Source organism: Eurytemora carolleeae, unplaced genomic scaffold, assembly GCF_000591075.1.
Source record: "Eurytemora carolleeae unplaced genomic scaffold, Eaff_2.0 scaffold1654, whole genome shotgun sequence".
In the NCBI taxonomy this organism is placed as follows: domain Eukaryota; kingdom Metazoa; phylum Arthropoda; class Copepoda; order Calanoida; family Temoridae; genus Eurytemora; species Eurytemora carolleeae.
The window spans coordinates 41,567-59,062 of NW_019397539.1; the positions used below are offsets into that span (position 1 = coordinate 41,567).

The 17,496-nt window shown below is 30.3% G+C and overlaps 1 protein-coding gene across 2 annotated transcripts; it reads right to left on the bottom strand.

The window, feature by feature from the left end:
* Nucleotides 1-293: 293 nt before the first annotated feature.
* LOC111714807 (uncharacterized) lies at nt 294-7,599 on the bottom strand (the record flags this gene model as incomplete). 2 transcript variants are annotated; one of them, XM_023490008.1, is given in 6 exon segments in its annotated part: nt 294-355; nt 1,001-1,041; nt 1,270-1,320; nt 4,625-4,705; nt 5,787-5,900; nt 7,444-7,599. In XM_023490008.1, coding segments are annotated over 6 exon segments (422 nt in total), but the record flags the coding sequence as incomplete, so codon positions are not given.
* Between the last annotated feature and the right edge of the window lie 9,897 nt (nt 7,600-17,496).

Sequence of the window (17,496 nt, forward strand, 5' to 3'; positions counted from 1 at the left end):
TTATCTAAGTAATATTGATATCGGCGTTTTTCTATTTTAAATATTGATAAACTTTGATATTTTTCTTCAGTCCGGAAGTATCTTATAAAAAAAGGTAAAAATTAAAGTTAAAAGCCAACAGTCTCTGCAAAATTAAAATTTCTGAATTTCTAAACCCAAAAATTAATTAAAAATTAAAAATGTTTTACTCATATCTAATTCACAACCTCTTTAAAACTTTTTAATTGTTTGTTCCAAAAATAAAAATACAAATAGTTTTTTTTCTTTCAATTTTTATTTTCAAAATTGCTGTTTTCCTGTATTCGTAATCATTCGGCTTGTTTTCATCTTCGATGTCAGTCCATGGTTCACCATTCTAACAACAATAACAATAACAATAACAATAACAATAACAATAACAATAACAATAACAATGACAATAACAATAACAATAACAATAACAATAACAATAACAATAACAATAACAATAACAATAGTAATAACAATAGCAATAACAATAGTAATAACAATATTAATAATAATAACAATGATAGTAACAAAGACAATAACAGTAACAATAACAATCAACAGATCAACTAAAGGAATTATAAAAAAATTAACAGTAAAATTAACATAATTTAACAAAAACCTTACACGTTATAAAATGTTGCATAACATATAATGTCAAAAAAATTAATATCGTTATAATTATGTTATTATTTTTATTATCATTATTATTATTATCATAACTATTATTTTTATAATTATTATCATTGACTATAATAACATTAAGATGTGCACGCTCTCACACAAAAATTGACCAGTATTTTGTCAATTTCTCATTTTAAACTTAAACTTAGAAACAAGCGGATTCCATTCTCAAAATGTATATGTCTAGAGATACAATAAAAAGTATAAGTGAGTTGGTGAGAATACCCCAGAGGTCAATTCTTTACAACATTTTAAAGCTGAGACTATCTAAATTTTACTGACTGAGTGTCTGAATAATCCCTGTGTATACCTGATAGGTGTTGATGACTGGAGTGAGATCCATAGCTTCAGCTTAACACAGTTTATTATTGATAAATGCCACCCATTTTACTTGATAATATTTATTGAAAATATATTTGCTCGTACTTGGCTATAGACTGAAATATTTCTTTGTGCCCATTTTCTTAGACAGAATTAAAAAAACGAAACTTTATACAATAAAAAACAAAAAGCCCCAAACTTTAAGCGTATTATGATTGAAAAGCTTGTAAAATGTTTTTTGCATCTTTGATTTTTTACCTTCATTTCCTCTCTTTTTTTGCCAGGACACAGATCTTAGCTTTCTGTAATCTGAATATTGAAATTATATATAAATATTAGAAGTTAAAAATAAAAAATTTGAATAAAAAAAAATTCTGAACCTATTCGACTTTGTATATTGTTTGACCTTGATATTCAATGTGTGCATTTTTATTTTTGAGGATTAATTCCTGATTCCAAAGTTGTCCCTGCAGGATTTAACTATCACGGGATATAGAATAGGTCTGTATTAGGTGGGGATTAATGCTTGATCCCGAAATTCAAAAGTTCAGACTTTTGAGCAGGAATTTTGACATTTCAACCTTCAAGTATAAGGGAGGGAGGGTCGCCGATTACCTACTTCAACCATAATTTCGCTTATCTCGGGAGGAGGGGAGGGATTCTAAACGTTCCCCCCTTTTTTTTGTTTACACCTCAAATGAGCGATAATGAGTAAACGCTTTAGCAAGTTTTTAACCCTATATATAAGTAATGATCATAATTGAAAATTAGGAAGTAATAACAAAACAAATATATTGTGGACAATGATATATAAAGCAAAATAAATTGACTTTTTTCTTTCATCTAAAGTTTAAAGGAATTATAAGCGCCCCTCCAGGAAAGGATTCCAATGCCCGATTCACAACATTACCCTTAACAGCTTGATGTCTGATTAAGGTAGAAGACAAGAAACTACAAACCATATTTTGAATGGCTGCAAGGTTGCACTATACCAAAAAAAGAAATACTTGGAGGAACAACATTCTTATTAAATATATCACTGGATTAATTGATATGGACCGATTTTTTATGTATGCCGACATCCCGTCCCATACCCTTCCAGGGGGAGGTACTGTCCCCCCAAACCTCCGTGTGACCGCACAGAAATCAGATCTAGTAATTATCGACAGAATGGAGGAATTATTAAAATTAAAAATTTTCAGACCTAGAACAACAACGACAAAATCTTCTACATTATTGATTAAATAAGGGTTTTGAATGAAGGGTCACTCTAAATTACGCTTACAGAGGAGTTCCTTTATGATGAATGTAAATACTTACTAATACTAATATGCTTTATGCTCACAAAACCATCAGAAGATAAAAGGATTTAAAAATTAAGCTTCTTTCTGTGTAAACTTTAAAATTAAACTTTTTTTTACTAAATCATGAATTTAGGTTTACATAAGTTTGCATAATTTGATTTTGGGATCAAACAGTTTCTGAGCAGGCATGCAATCTTCAGGATTAAAGATTTAATTTATTTTAGTTGAGCTTTATTAAAAGATTATATTGTCAACAAATCTGAAAAGAAATTTTATCCTTTCTTAGCCGTGTTTTCAGAAAGTTGAAGCTAAAAGCTTGTATAGTGTTAAGAATAAATGAGTTTTAGACTTTTAGTTTCAATTATTAATTTTGTCCTTCACAATAACAAGACAATCTTTCATGAAAATTTTACGAAAATCATTTTGATTTTTAATCTGTTTGTTAATGGCTAAAAAATGTCAATATCTTTAAATAGGACGTAATATAAGCAAAGTTTGTTCTTTAAGTCACCAAAAAGACATTTTTACAATTACAAAATTCCTTATATACTAATAATTAAACTTAAAGATCAGAGGACTAAAAACCTTGACAGATTGACTTACTAAATTTAGCAAAAAAGGTAACGAGAAAATATGAAAAGCAGCGAAGAGTTATGAATACATTGAAACTTATTTAAAGCAATGAAAAATGCGGAGAGCTCAAAAGCATTAAAGACAAATGTATTACTGGACCGATCATGTACTTAAGCTTTGATTAGAATTAAACATCAGTATTTTTTTTAATTAATGGTTAATAAATCTGGTCTAAACATTTTTTCACAACTATTTCAATTTCATAATTAAACTAAGATTCGGTTCAGTAATTTAAAAAAATTATTCTAATAATCAACTAATTGTTTTGATAAACAGTTGATTATTTTAATAAAAAGTTGATTATTTTAATAAACAGTTGATTATTTTAATGGACAGTTGATTATTTTAATAAACAGTTGATTATTTTAATAAAAGTTGATTATCTTAATAAACAGTTGATTATTTTAATAAACAGTTGATTATTTTTTATAAACAGTTTATTATTTTTTATAAACAGTTTATTTTTTTTTAATAAACAGTTGATTACTTTAATAAACAGTTTATTTTTTTTAATAAACAGTTTATTTTTTTTTAATAACAGTTTATTTCTTTTAATAAACAGTTTATTATTTTTAATAAACAGTATATTTTTTTTAAAAACAGATCATTTTTTTAATAAATAGTTGATTATTTTAATAGATAGTTAATTAATGTAATAATTTGTTGATTATTTTGATAATCCGTTAATTATTTTGAGAAACAGTTTATTAATATAATAATTTGTTGATTAATATAATAACTTGCTGATTCAAATGATAATCAGTTTATTAATAAAATAATCAGTTGGTTTATAAAATAATCAGGTGATTAATAAAATAATCAGTTTATTAATTTAATAATTTGTTGATTAATAAAATAATCAGTTTATTAATTTAATAATTTGTAGATTAATAAAATAATCAGTTTATTAATTTAATAATTTGTTGATTAATATAACGATCAGAATATTTTAATAATCAACTGAAGAAAGGAACTGAATACATTTGCAGAGGGGAATTTCCTATTCACAACGGTACCCTTAATACCATTGTCTATTGAAGGAAGCATTGTTTATTGAAGGAAGCATTGTCTATTGAAGGAAGTATTGTCTATTGAAGGAAGCATTGTCTATTGAAGGAAGCATTGTCTATTGAAGGAAGTATTATCTATTGAAGGAAGCACTGTCTATTGAAGGAAGCATTGTCTATTGAAGGAAACATTGTATATTGAAGGAAGTATTGTCTATTGAAGGATGCATTGTCTATTGAAGGAAGCATTGTCTATTGAAGGAAGCATTGTCTATTGAAGGAAGCATTGTCTATATGAAGGAAGCATTGTCTATTAAAGGAAGCATTGTCTATTGAAGGAAGCATTGTCTATTGAAGGAGGCATCATATCTTTAGACATTGGTTCTTTTCAATTGTGGGTTCTTTTTAGAGTGACTTGCGCATTTTTGCTTCAGCAACAAGGCGGAAAATTGTCAAAATTAAATATTGAAGGGTTAAAGAGTACCGTTGTGAATAGGACATGTCCCTCTTAATATGGAAAGTCAACTGAAATTCAAACGACAGTAATACTCAGTTGATTTAGCTATAATACTAATTTGATCAGAGAATTGATCAGAGAATTGATCAGAGAATTGATGATTTAGCGCTGAAAAGCTGATAATAAAAGCAGTAGACAAATGACAAGTTCACCTGTTCCCCCCATTTTAGGAAGAAAGTTATACCAAAACCCAGGGTAATGATAAGGAATTCGCCGAACCCGAGAAAATTTGACTAAAGAAATAAACATTTTTACCCCCAGGTTATCCCCTCTCCAGTCTCAAACATCAATTCATTTTTATCTAGTTATTTATTTTGCTTGTCTGTTTCTGACCATAGGACAATTAAAGGTTCTGAGAAAACTACCCATGCACTTGTACTCCGAAAGCGTACTGCATATTTGATGTTTGTACTGTATGAATAGGCCATAATCTCTTAATATCCTATATCAGTAAGCTGTCTTAATCGTACACTCAGGCGAATACACACAGCCAGGTAGCTAAGTTCCAGACCCCCCAAGTCAAAACGGCTGAACCCCTGAGGCCCAAATGTTTTGGAAATAGAAGTGTTTATTTTTATTGCTGAGTTCGGTGAAAAAATACTTGAAAAGCCTCAAAACTTAAATTTTACATGTTAAAATCAGAACTTTGGAGAAACCGAAGGAATTTACAAAATGTCGTTTTCTTAACCTACTGATAATGAAATGCTGCAGATATTTAGTTTTCAATTGAATAATTATGTGGAGGCATAACAGTATAAAACCCGATGGAAAATGGCCAAGACGACATTTTATAAATTCGAAGGCTCCAAAGTTCTGTGTTACACGGTATAATACGCATATATCAAGTAATTTTCGTTCATAAATTTGATTTTGCTAATTATTTGCAATAACGATCAAAAAAATTAATATATTTCAAAACACGATTTGAGAGAAGAGTTATTTCTAGATATACAGAGCAACTCACAAATATGAGATTTTTTAGTATTTTTGACTTCAGTATTTCCTGGAGCTGTTCATTGTTAAATCATTTTTAAAAGTTTCCGTACTTTAATCATCTTGGTACCTTTAAAATTTCAAACAGTCTATAAGGAGGAAAGGAAATAAAAACTTTACTCAAATTCTATTTTTTTCTTTTTATATTTGCAACCTGATGGTGTATCTAGGTAGGTGCATTTTACAGTTTAAAATATGAAAGGTCTACCACATTAGGTCCACAGAGTTTAAAAAATTCGAGGCAAGTATTTTCTGTTTGAGCCTGGTGCCCCCAATTATAAAAGTTTAATAAGTTTTTTTACTTTTTGAATTTATCTTGACCTTTGCTTGGTTGGTGATTGTAAGTCTGCCAGAAGAGTGGAAGAGCGTAGAGTGGTGACCTTGTATCTCTTTTGTAGAAATCCACATCTTCATTTCCCCGAACTAATCCAGAACCTACAAACATAAAAACATGAAACTTTGGTAGAGGAACACAACTGTAAAGCTTGTGATTTTAGATAAACCAATGAACATGAAACACAGCAATTGTGCAGTGTACACAGACCCATTTAATTAAATTAGTTCATTTTTAACTAGAAATACTATTTGCTGTATGAAAACATTAAATACACACAAGGTTGCCGAAATGACACCTTTCTTTTTGACAGTTTTATCCGCCAAAAGGTATAACAGATGACGTCAGAGTAATGTCAAACATGGTTTAGCAAAATATTTGCGCACATTTTGCATTTCACTTTAGACAAATCCGTTGACAAATTCCATTTAGATCTATGAAGCATTACATTTATCAAGCATGGGTATATAGTGTAAGATAATGCATCAGAAATTTATTCGAATAGTGTTAAAGTTGTGTAAACGTGATTATGTCGTCATTAACTACAGTATTGGTTTTGAACTCATGCAATCCAGGTATCTAAAAATGGTTGGAAATTGACCATATGGTTTTATTCTTCCAAATTTGTTTAACAATTTAAGGAAATAATAAATTGAAAGAAAAAACGACATTTTGTGACATCTTTATTAGACTAAACATTGCGTAATCCTTTGTGTTTAAACACAGATCAGGTTATATAGTCAAAGATGGATCATGACGAAACCGTCCTGCCCTAGCTATCATGAAAGAGATTCACTAAACAGACAGCTAGCTGCATGTATGTCTTAATATTTCTAGTTATAATCAATCAATATCGAGCTGTAAAATTTGGGATATTTCCACGGTGTGTCCAGTGATTCCGGGGAGGGAGTGCGGCTAGAACCTATGAAACGGTGATTATGTAAACACAATATTTTTGTTCTTTAAGCCCATAGTGCTGTTTTCGAACGTTGCGACACGTATTGAGATGCCCGGACGCGTCAAACCTGCTTTATTGGTTTATTATAATTATTGGTGTACGAATATAATAATCTAATATTAAAGCAAAAGCTATGTACAGACGGTACATAAGTTGACAGTAAGGGGAAACACAATTCTTTTGGTATTACTAAAAGAAAAGAATTAAATTTCTCTGGGGATCTTCGAATTTCTTGGTTTGTTGTCTGATTTTCTTCCATTCTTTTTTAAATAAAAGCAATTCGTTTACTTGTAAACCATTTAACAAAATAAAATTTAAGAAGTTTTAGGATTTATTCCCAAACGTTCTGAATTCTGAGAACCATGATTGATGACAGGAATTTTGATTTTCTACGATTTAAAATATAGCTTTTTGCATTTAAGTTTTTAAGTAAAGGCTAAAAAATGCTACCAAGACATACAATGATTGAATTACATATTAAGAAAGTATTTAGGCATCAAACAAGCCATTGCACCAGAATTTATACATTTATTTACATAGATTTTTGAGAAAATAATTTTCTTTCCAGGTTTTAGATGCTAAAGAAATACGACGGTAGAGACTACAATGACGACCTGAAACTCCATAAAAGACGAATTACATGATCTGACAACGAAATAAAAAGAATGTACTTGTAAGATTTGTACCTTGGGGTAGAGAGTACGCCTGGCCGACAGTAATGAAGACGACAAGGCCGAGGAGTAGGTTTTCTTTTCTCATATTGCGCGTCAGCTGGTTATACAATTATAAATGTTTTTGAACTTCAATTGATCTTTGAATATCTGAAATAGATTTTAGATTTTGTAGATTTTTGTCATTATCAAGGGTGCATATATATGGGGACGGAAAGGGGTGCAGAGGCACCATGAGCCCCACAAAAATGACCTCCCAGCCTCCAGATTTGCAGAATGACCTCTAGGCCCCGTGTATTTGTCTCCGTGCCTGTCTCCACGTCTCCAAGCCTCTGCTTTTTTGTCTCCACTCCTCGCATTTTGATCTCCACTTTTTTATTTTTGTTAACCTTTTATGGCTTAACCATCCAAAAATTTAAATATATCTCTTCATAGTGGACTCCGCAATAGTTTAAAAGGATCGTTTAATTGACAAATTTGAAATATTAATTCATTCGATTAATCCTCAGTTGTTTTGTTTTGAAAAAAGTTTACGTAAAGCTGATATGCGTATAAGCGACTTTAATATCTTTGAGACATCATAATTTGAAGATTATATTAACTCTTTCTAGTCCTAAGTATATTAAATGTAATCATAAAAATGCAAATTAATGAGGTTTCAACCTATATTAACAGGTATAGTCACAGGTAGATGATTGACTAAAGAGGTTTTAGTCAAATAAATTACTTAGACTATTTAAAAAAAATGTTCAACTTTTAAAAACAATAGTTCTTCAATGTTTTCTAAAGCAAGCAATAAAGGCACAAATTCAAGGATTTCACAAAAACTACTTTGTTTGGAGAACCCCTGTGAAATAATATTTAAGTTGTCTATCTTTATACAAAACTGCAATGGTTCTTCACAATTTAAGGAATTTGTGAAATTTAGAAAAACAAAAATAAAACCTTTAATCTCAATTAAAATGGACTTTTTAATACAAATTGTAAGTGTATCATTACAAACTAAATTATTATGTTGAGATTTTTCGAAAAAAAAATTTGAGTGGATGTAAAAGACGAATATTTTTTGTTGGAGACCAAAATGCGTAGAGTGGAGACAGAATGGCGGAGGCTCGGAGACGTTGCGATAGGTACTGAGACGGTTTCGCGGGGACTGGAGGTCAACCTGCAAATCTGGAGGCTGGGAGGTCACTATTGCGGGGCTCATAACGCCTCTGCACCGCCTCCCTCACAGGGGGGGGGGCATGGGAATTGTGTTCCATACAGACTTGTGAAAAAGGGGGGCTACGCAACCCCCCCCCCCAGAATTCACTCTATGAAATGTAAAATTTTCATCTGACAAATTTGTTGGAGCACCAGCATCAAATTCACCTTAGCAGAATTTTCGTCAAATGTTGTTGAATGATTGAATTCGATGCCGGTGCTCTAACAAATGTTGATAGATGAAAATCTGAACTTTCTTATAGAGTGTTCAGATATCCTCTGGGAATAACTTTGTAAATTTAAAAAGAATACTATCATTCAATTTAATCAGAGTTTTAATCACTTTAAAGTGCCAAATTGTTAAAAGCAGCACTGGGAAATAAAAGTAGGGAAGTGTTAACTTCAAGAACCAAAATGATTAAAATCATCAAAAAGTATCATAAATTATTCACAATCAGCAAACATAATTAAAAACAACAATCATTAAAATTCGCCAGGTTTAACTTTAAGAACCAAAATTATCAAAAGTGAGGTATCAAAAAAAGATGATACATTGTTCACCATCAGCTATCTTTAACAATCAACCTATGATAACCAACTTAAGCTAAAACAAACATCTTAAAACATTGTCAGAGCATTTTAACTTTAAGAACCAAAGCTATTTAAAATCAGGTACTTAAATCAGGTACTTAAAATCAGGTATTTAAAATCAGGTATTTAAAATCAGGTATTTAAAATCAGGGACTTAAAATCAGGTATTTAAAATCAGGTACTTAAAATCAGGTATTTAAAATCAGGTACTTAAAATCAGGTATTTAAAATCAGGTACTTAAAATCAGGTACTTAAAATCAGGTATTTAAAATCAGGTACTTAAAATCAGGTATTTAAAATCAGGTACTTAAAATCAGGTATTTAAAATCAGGTATTTAAAATCAGGTGTTTAAAATCAGGTATTTAAAATCAAGTATTTAAAATCAGGTATTTAAAATCATAAATTGTAAATGTACAGGCTGTCCCACATCAGAAAGAAATTAAGATTGAAGAAAATATTCAGAAAATAAAAAAAATTAATCATTTTAAAAATTTATAATGCAAAATATGAATAAAAAATTCTTGCAGAAAATGCCAGGTTTTTTGAGTATTATGTGCGTATTTTGACGTTAAAGCTTGGAGATTATCCAATCTGAATTTGATATGGGCCACTCTGTACATTGATCGTCTTCATTTATCGTTAACAACCAAATAACAGTAACAACCAACTATAATTAAACACCTAAGCAGAAGATAGACAATTTAGACAATCCTTTGATGAAAACACTGAACAGAAAGTTTGAAACAAGATGATTTGAAATATATAAAACAAACGAGAAATGCATGAACGAAAGTGGAACAACAAAAATTTAAAAAACATGTGAACCATATCCAGCCCTGGTAAGAGCTGGGCAAAGTTCCGTTAAAAAAAACGGAGGTTTTCGAAAATTAACAGAAGCGTTCGTCAACAAACGGCATAAGCCATTAACTCTTAAATCGATTACAAAACGGATTAGACGTTTTTGAAGAAAAAAATTAACAGTCGAAAACGAAAACGAAACGGATTGGTTTTTAAGAAAACCAAACTTTCGTTCTTTTTTTCCCACTAAAATTGCATAAAACTTGCAACAACAAGAAAATTGTTACGTATTTTGATGTTTTAGAATGTTGTCTTCAACCTCCCACCCTATTCATATGATAGAACTTTTTAAAAAATGTGCAATTTGGTGAGGGCTTGTGTCATAAATCCAATTTGATAAACCGTTAACGAATTTTTATGAAAATTTTAGAGTTTTGGCAAACCATTAACACCGTTAATACTACAAACAACCGTTAACGGCTTGCACTGATAACGCTTTAACAACATTTTTTCTGAATGGCTAATGCCGTTTATTGCAAAAATAACCCTTAATGGCAAAATATCTTCTCTTAACGCTGTTATTAAAATTCAGATCGTTAAATATCAGTAACTTTTAAAATGAATGGAAAATACCGTTAACGAAATGAACGTTCCGTTCTTACCTTTAAAACTAACGGCCACCTGAAATCTTTATTTTTTTACCGGTTGGAACTAACCGTTAACGAAACGACTAGAAAAAGTTGGAAGGTGCCCAGCCCTATCCCTGCTGTGCACAGTTTAAAAATAATATAAATTATAAAATAAGTAAATAAATTAATTCTTTTCTAATAATCTTTATTAGTCTTCTCTGATCGTTCAACCAGCTGCAATTAAACAATTTCGTGAAAATTCAAACAAAAACTTTTTATTTAAATTTCTATTTTCTTTTTTCAATAGTTCAATATTTTTCAGAGAGGTAAGAGGATATTATCCTAATTAAAATAATTTAGAACATTTTTCTATACATCAAAAACAAACATAGAAGATAATTTATAGTCAAAGAGAATAGAATATATATTAGAGGGGAATTTAAAGAATCTCTCGGTATGAATTTTGTCAGTCCCTTTCAGCCTGAAAGGGAGTTCAAAGTGTACAAATCATGTAAATGTTCACAAATTATATGCAGTTATAGAGTACATTAATACAGTATGTTCCCTAGACTATTCATTTCAATTTCGAATTTTTTAAACTATTAAATAAACTTTATAATGAATTAGGTGAATAAAAAACATCATTTGATTTATAGTTATAACGGAAAATCATCGTTTGCAAAGTGGAAGGCATAAAGTCTATGTTTAATGATCATTGGTCAATTATGAAACCAGCCTATTTCATAATTTGGTTTTCTTTTAACAATAATTTTAGATTTTCTATAAAATGATATTCCAGGGCCCAAAAGGTTATATAGCATAAATATGTGAAGTTCACCTGCAGTATGGAAACAGTACAACAAAATGGCCGTTTTACACTTTTTTCTAGTAAATTCCCCTCTAATATATATTCTATTCTCTATGTTTATAGTTAAGACCCAAGAATCTCTATGAGGTTTTATAAAAAAGAAGATGTAACACTAGATCCAGATTGTTCTAAACAACAAAAACAAACATAGAAGATATTTAATAGTTATGACTTGAGAATCTCTATGAGGTTTTATAAAAAAGATGATATAACATATTGTTGAATAAACTTTTAAGAATTTAAAGCTCCGCAACACCGTGGCCTTTGATTTTCCCTCGAAAAGTTACTTAAACGTTTTTGTATCTGCATTTTTTTAGAATTACATAAGCATTTATATTTATCATTATATTATATTCATCATAAGCATTTACATTTGTTTTAGTTAAAACTTTTAAGAATTAATTGGCAAAATTCACTCCGTTTTTGCGTGAAAGTTGCTATAACACATGGATCAATAGGGTTGACATTCCTTAGGGATTATTTTATTTTTGCTGATAACTTTATTTTTACAAATTTTCTTTTTATTCCTAATCCTAACCGAATATTCGTATTTAGAGGTTTTTTTTTACATTATCCGCTTGTTTACTGGTGTATGGTATATAACAGTGTAACTCTGATCATGTAGGAGGGGAAAATATGTTCTTTACATTTTCCGCTTGTTTACTGGTGTATGGTATATAACAGTGTAACTCTGATCATGTAGGAGGGGAAAATATGTTCTTTACATTTTCCGCTTGTTTACTGGTGTATGGTATATAACAGTGTAACTCTGATCATGTAGGAGGGGAAAATATGTTCTTTACATTTTCCGCTTGTTTACTGGTGTATGGTATATAACAGTGTAACTCTGATCATGTAGGAGGGGAAAATATGTTATTTAAAAAGAAACAAACTTAATATTGAGGCAAATCAAATAAATAAAATTTTAAACAAATCACGGCAGAATTTTCGTACAGGATTTTATTTAAAGGAAATGTAAGCTGGCAATGCCCAATTCCCAATGGTACCCTATATCTTATAATAATGCAGAAGATATCGCGTTTTTATAGAATTAAAATTTTTCCCTCGGTAGAAACCAAAATTGAAAATAATCAGTTTTCAAAATTTGAAACATTGACCACACAAAGCAAGATTGATTGTCACTTGAAATTATGCCTAAAGTCCTTTTAATGGTAAAAAAAGATGTTCCATGGAAGAGTAGGCCTGACATACTGACAAGAGATCATGCCGGAGTTTACAATACTATACTCTGAACCCATGAAGAGAGGTTGAAGATGGATTAACAAGTTCTCCGAGATATCCGACGTTTTATACAAGTTTCAACCATTCAATCCAGAGCCGGAGACAACTCCGAGAGAAGAACCTCGAGAGTAGAAATCCTAGAGCAAAAATAACTCTAGGAGTAAACCAAACTTTCCGGATCCAGAATGGAAAATGCCGGATCCAGAATGAGAAAATGCCGGATCCAGAATGAGGAAATGGCGGATCCAGAATGAGAAAATTCCGGATCCAGAATGAAAAAATGTCGGATCCAGAATGAGAAAATGCCGGATCCAGAATGAGAAAATGTCGGATCCAGAATGAGAAAATGTCGGATCCAGAATAAGGAAATGCCGGATCCAGAATGAGAAAACGTCGGATCCAGAATGAGAAAATGCCGGATCCAGAATGAGAAAATGTCGGATCCGGAATGAGAAAAAGCAGTTTTAACTCTTCTTCCATCGGCTGAGCTTCTTTAAATCCGCAAATGATTTTTAAACTTAAAAATAAACATTTTTTTACAAACAAAAAACTAGGTGAAGTTTTAAGAGTACCTTTCTGAATCGGACATTCGACTTTAAAGAAAAGGTCACTTGAAATTACGTATTATAAAATTCTAAAAAGTGTGAAGAATTCAACCAATGTAGTGGAGTATTATATACAAAATCCGGAACAGCCAATAAGAAGCAGGAAAAATTTGAAATTTTACGCGTCATTCAATGAGAGGACTTGCTGCATTGGTTGGAATCTGGATAAAAAGAGATAAAAAGAGTGGATTAAGCATGAAACTAAAATTGGATATTCATCTTAAACTATCTGAATTGAGGGTATCCGATTCTGAAGTTCCCAGTTCAGTGTCCATAAATGCTTTGATTCATAAAAAATCACTTTTATTCCATAAATATTAAATATTTCCATTTTAAATATATGACAAGGATTATGGACGGATTTATAAATAATATTGACAGGTTAAAACTTTATATTTTTATCATTCATACAGTTGCCTTTGGACAGATACATACAGGGTGTCAACAAAAACTTGAAAAAATTATCTATTGTTCAGCAAAGAAATTCAGTTTTCAAAAACCGCTACCTACTACATACAGGGTGTCCCAATAAACAACTTGCAAGTCGCCTTTGATTTCAGATATTATGTAATGTATGGCAAAGTGAGTGTAAAAACGAGGCTGTACGTCTTACGAGCTTTTCATAAATTGTTTACCTTTCTTGTGTCTTAAAAATTGACGAAGATATAAAATATTAAAGGGAGTGACCGGCAATGTATGGTAGTTGAACTGAGAATGTAGTATTCTAAGAATTTTTTTATGATTCATCTGAGCCATGTAAAACTTTTAATGATATATAATTACGGAGTTTGAGCGTAAAGTCGACGCTTTAGGTGGTTTCATCTTGAGAATCGATTTTTTTAAAAATTATTAAATAACGACGACAAAAATTTAACAAAAATTCTAAAGTAAACCAATTAGTTGTTAAGGAACAGACTGAGAAAAAAAATAGTAATCTTATTCAGTCATTTGTTTCTTTAATGTCTCATTGTTCACAAAACGTTTTCTGTAGATTTCCCGGAATTCTTATTGAAAAGACAACATTTGAAGAATTTGAAGAAATCTACGAATAAATTCGTAAAGAATAAGAAATTGTTTATAATGACGAAAAAAGAAATAATTGATTCTAACATTGATTTTTTGAAAAATTTCTATTGAGAAATATGTTCCTAGCCATCTAATTAGTTTAATGTCGAATTTTTTTTACATTTATGTCGTCGTTAAAAAGTAACGACCCAAATGGATGATTTTGAACGTCGACTTTGCGCTCAAACTCATTAAAACGTTTCATTTGTCTCGAATGTATCCTTAAAAAATTACTCCACAATACTACATTCTCAGTTCAACTATCATACATTGCCGGTCACTCCCTTTAAGACAATTTTGATTTCTGTAATAAATTAAAATTTGTAAAACTTTTTGCAATATCTCCGTCAATTTTGAAAATACAAAAATGGTAGAACACATTTAAAAATCTGAAGACCAGTTGCATTAGATATTAGATGGTTAAACTGGAATGCTGCGATAATTGTGTTCGTGAAAAAATGTCGCATTGATCAAAGTTGTCACTTCATTCCCAGATTTATTGGGACAACCTCTATAAACTTTTTAAAAATATTTTTTTTAAAACTATCAAACAATAAAAAAAAATTCCATATTTGTATTTTAGAGACACCCTGAATACAAGGATTGAAAGTTAGAAACGATGACGTCACTAAAACCAAAATTCATCTCTTTCAAAACAAAGATAACAGGTAGAAATTACGTTCTATTTTATTGTTTACAGTGTTATAAATACTGCATAGCTAAACTTTGGCCTGAAATTCTACATAAAGAGAGTGTAACCGTAATTTCAAGTGGCCCTTCAATTATAGAGTGGCATGTCTTATTCACAACGGTACCCGGCCTTAAAAGCTTTGTCTGATTAAGGATTAATGAGATACCGGGGTGAGTACAAATCTGAAAAATGAAGGTTCACTTGAATATCCGTCTTCAGTCCCTTTATTTACTTTAAAACTTGTATGCCTGGATACTTCTATCTTTCAGTCCTTACAGTGAGAACCAGAAAACATTATAATATGAAGACGACTTTTAAACTATAATTAAGTGTACTTGATGTTGTTTTACATTTTTCAAATTACTAAACATGTGAAATGGATCTATTTAAGCTGCTAAATAGTTGATTCTCATGTTTATTGAACTATTTAAAGTCAATTCCTAAAGTCTAAAAGTCATCTTCCTGTTTCTGAGTTTTCTGGTTATCAATGTTCATGAGACAATCCTTTGTCCATATATGTGATGATTAAAATTTATTCTAAACTTTAAATTATTCTTTGTTTTCCAGGAGCTACACCCCTTCCGCCTCCTCTTAACCCCGCCCCGCCCCGCTCTCCTAGAGGTACCACGCCCTCTTCATATCTCAGGGTAGTTTTCCCGACTCCTCCCCCTGATCTAAAATATATTAGTTATCTCTTAGTTTGTATTTACTTTGAAAACGTTTTAAAGGGACTGTAAGCGTAATTTCAAGGGACAATGCCCAATTCACAACGGTACCCTTATTATTATTGTCAATTGTGGTTTCTTTACTAAAGTAACCAGTGCATTTCAATAACAGGAAAAATATAGGAATTATCACAATTTAATACTTTAAAACCTAGAAAAACGACAATATCTTATTGATCTGGATTCAAGGGTAACGTTGTGAATCAGACTTGTTCATCTTTGAATAATGGGTCACATGAAATTACTCTTTCAGTCCCTTTAACAGTTATTTTGTGGGACATTTTAAAGACAAAAATAATACGAGTCATGTAACAGGTAACATGTAACATGTAACATGTAACATGTAACATCATGTAACATGTAACATGTAACATGTAACATGTAACATGTAACATGTAACATGTAACATATAACATGTAACTTATAACATATAACATATAACATGTTAACATGTAACATGTAACATGTAACATGTAACATGTAACATGTAACATGTAACATGTAACATGTAACATGTAACATGTAACATGTAACATGTAACATGTAACATGTAACATGTAACATGTAACATGTAACATGTAACATGTAATATGTAAAATGTAACATGTAAAATGTGACATGTAACATGTAACATGTAACATGTAATATGTAACATGTAATATGTAACATGTAACATGTAACATGTGACATGTAACATGTAACATGTAACATGTAACATGTAATATGTAATATGTAATATGTAACATGTAAAATGTAACATGTAACATGTAACATGTAATATGTAACATGTTTGTATTTTTGTCTCTATTTCTTCAGATTTAGTAAAACAAGGTAAATAATGTTTTATTGTTTAATTCTACATCTATTTGTTCATGTACAGTAAGACCCAGAAAACTGTGGAATAGGAAGACGACATTTAGACAATAATTAAGTGTATTTTATGTGGTAACATAATAGTTTTATATAATCACTTATTAACTAAAATTGGTCTGTTTACGCAGCACATCTGCTGTGTCTCATGTTCAATGAACTTTTAAAAGTCACTTTAAATCGTCTTAATATTCCGGAGTTTTCTGGTTCTCACTGTGCACAGTCCCTTTAAAGGGATTCTTCAAATATTGGTAGAAGATACCAATAATTCTCCAAACACCTTTCTTAGGTTTCCGATCACACTTTAAAAAATTAGATTTAAGAAATATTAAAATTACAATCTCTGAAGTCATAAATGGATGAATACAATATACATATTTTTATTTTTGGCAAATATCATATTTCTATTTTTGTGGAGGTAAAAATAATATTTGATATTTTAACTTTATTCTTAAAAAAAAGCTAAAATTAGAAAAATTAAAAAAGTAAAAATCTCAAATATATTTGAACAAAAATATTTAAAAGTAAAAACTGAGAAAATGTAACCCTACCCCTGCTTGGGGTCAATTTGACCCCCCCCCCCTCCCTGTAATTTTTTTTATTAAACTCAAAAAGTATGGTCTGAGGCTGTTGAAATTTTAAAAACTAATTTTTAGCTTTATGGAAAACCTATGACATAAGGAAGTAAATTGCACAAGTTTTGCAAAGAAATTTTGCAAATTTTTTGCAAAACTTGTGCAATAGGAATTTACACATTTTTAGTTTTTCTTAATTGCACA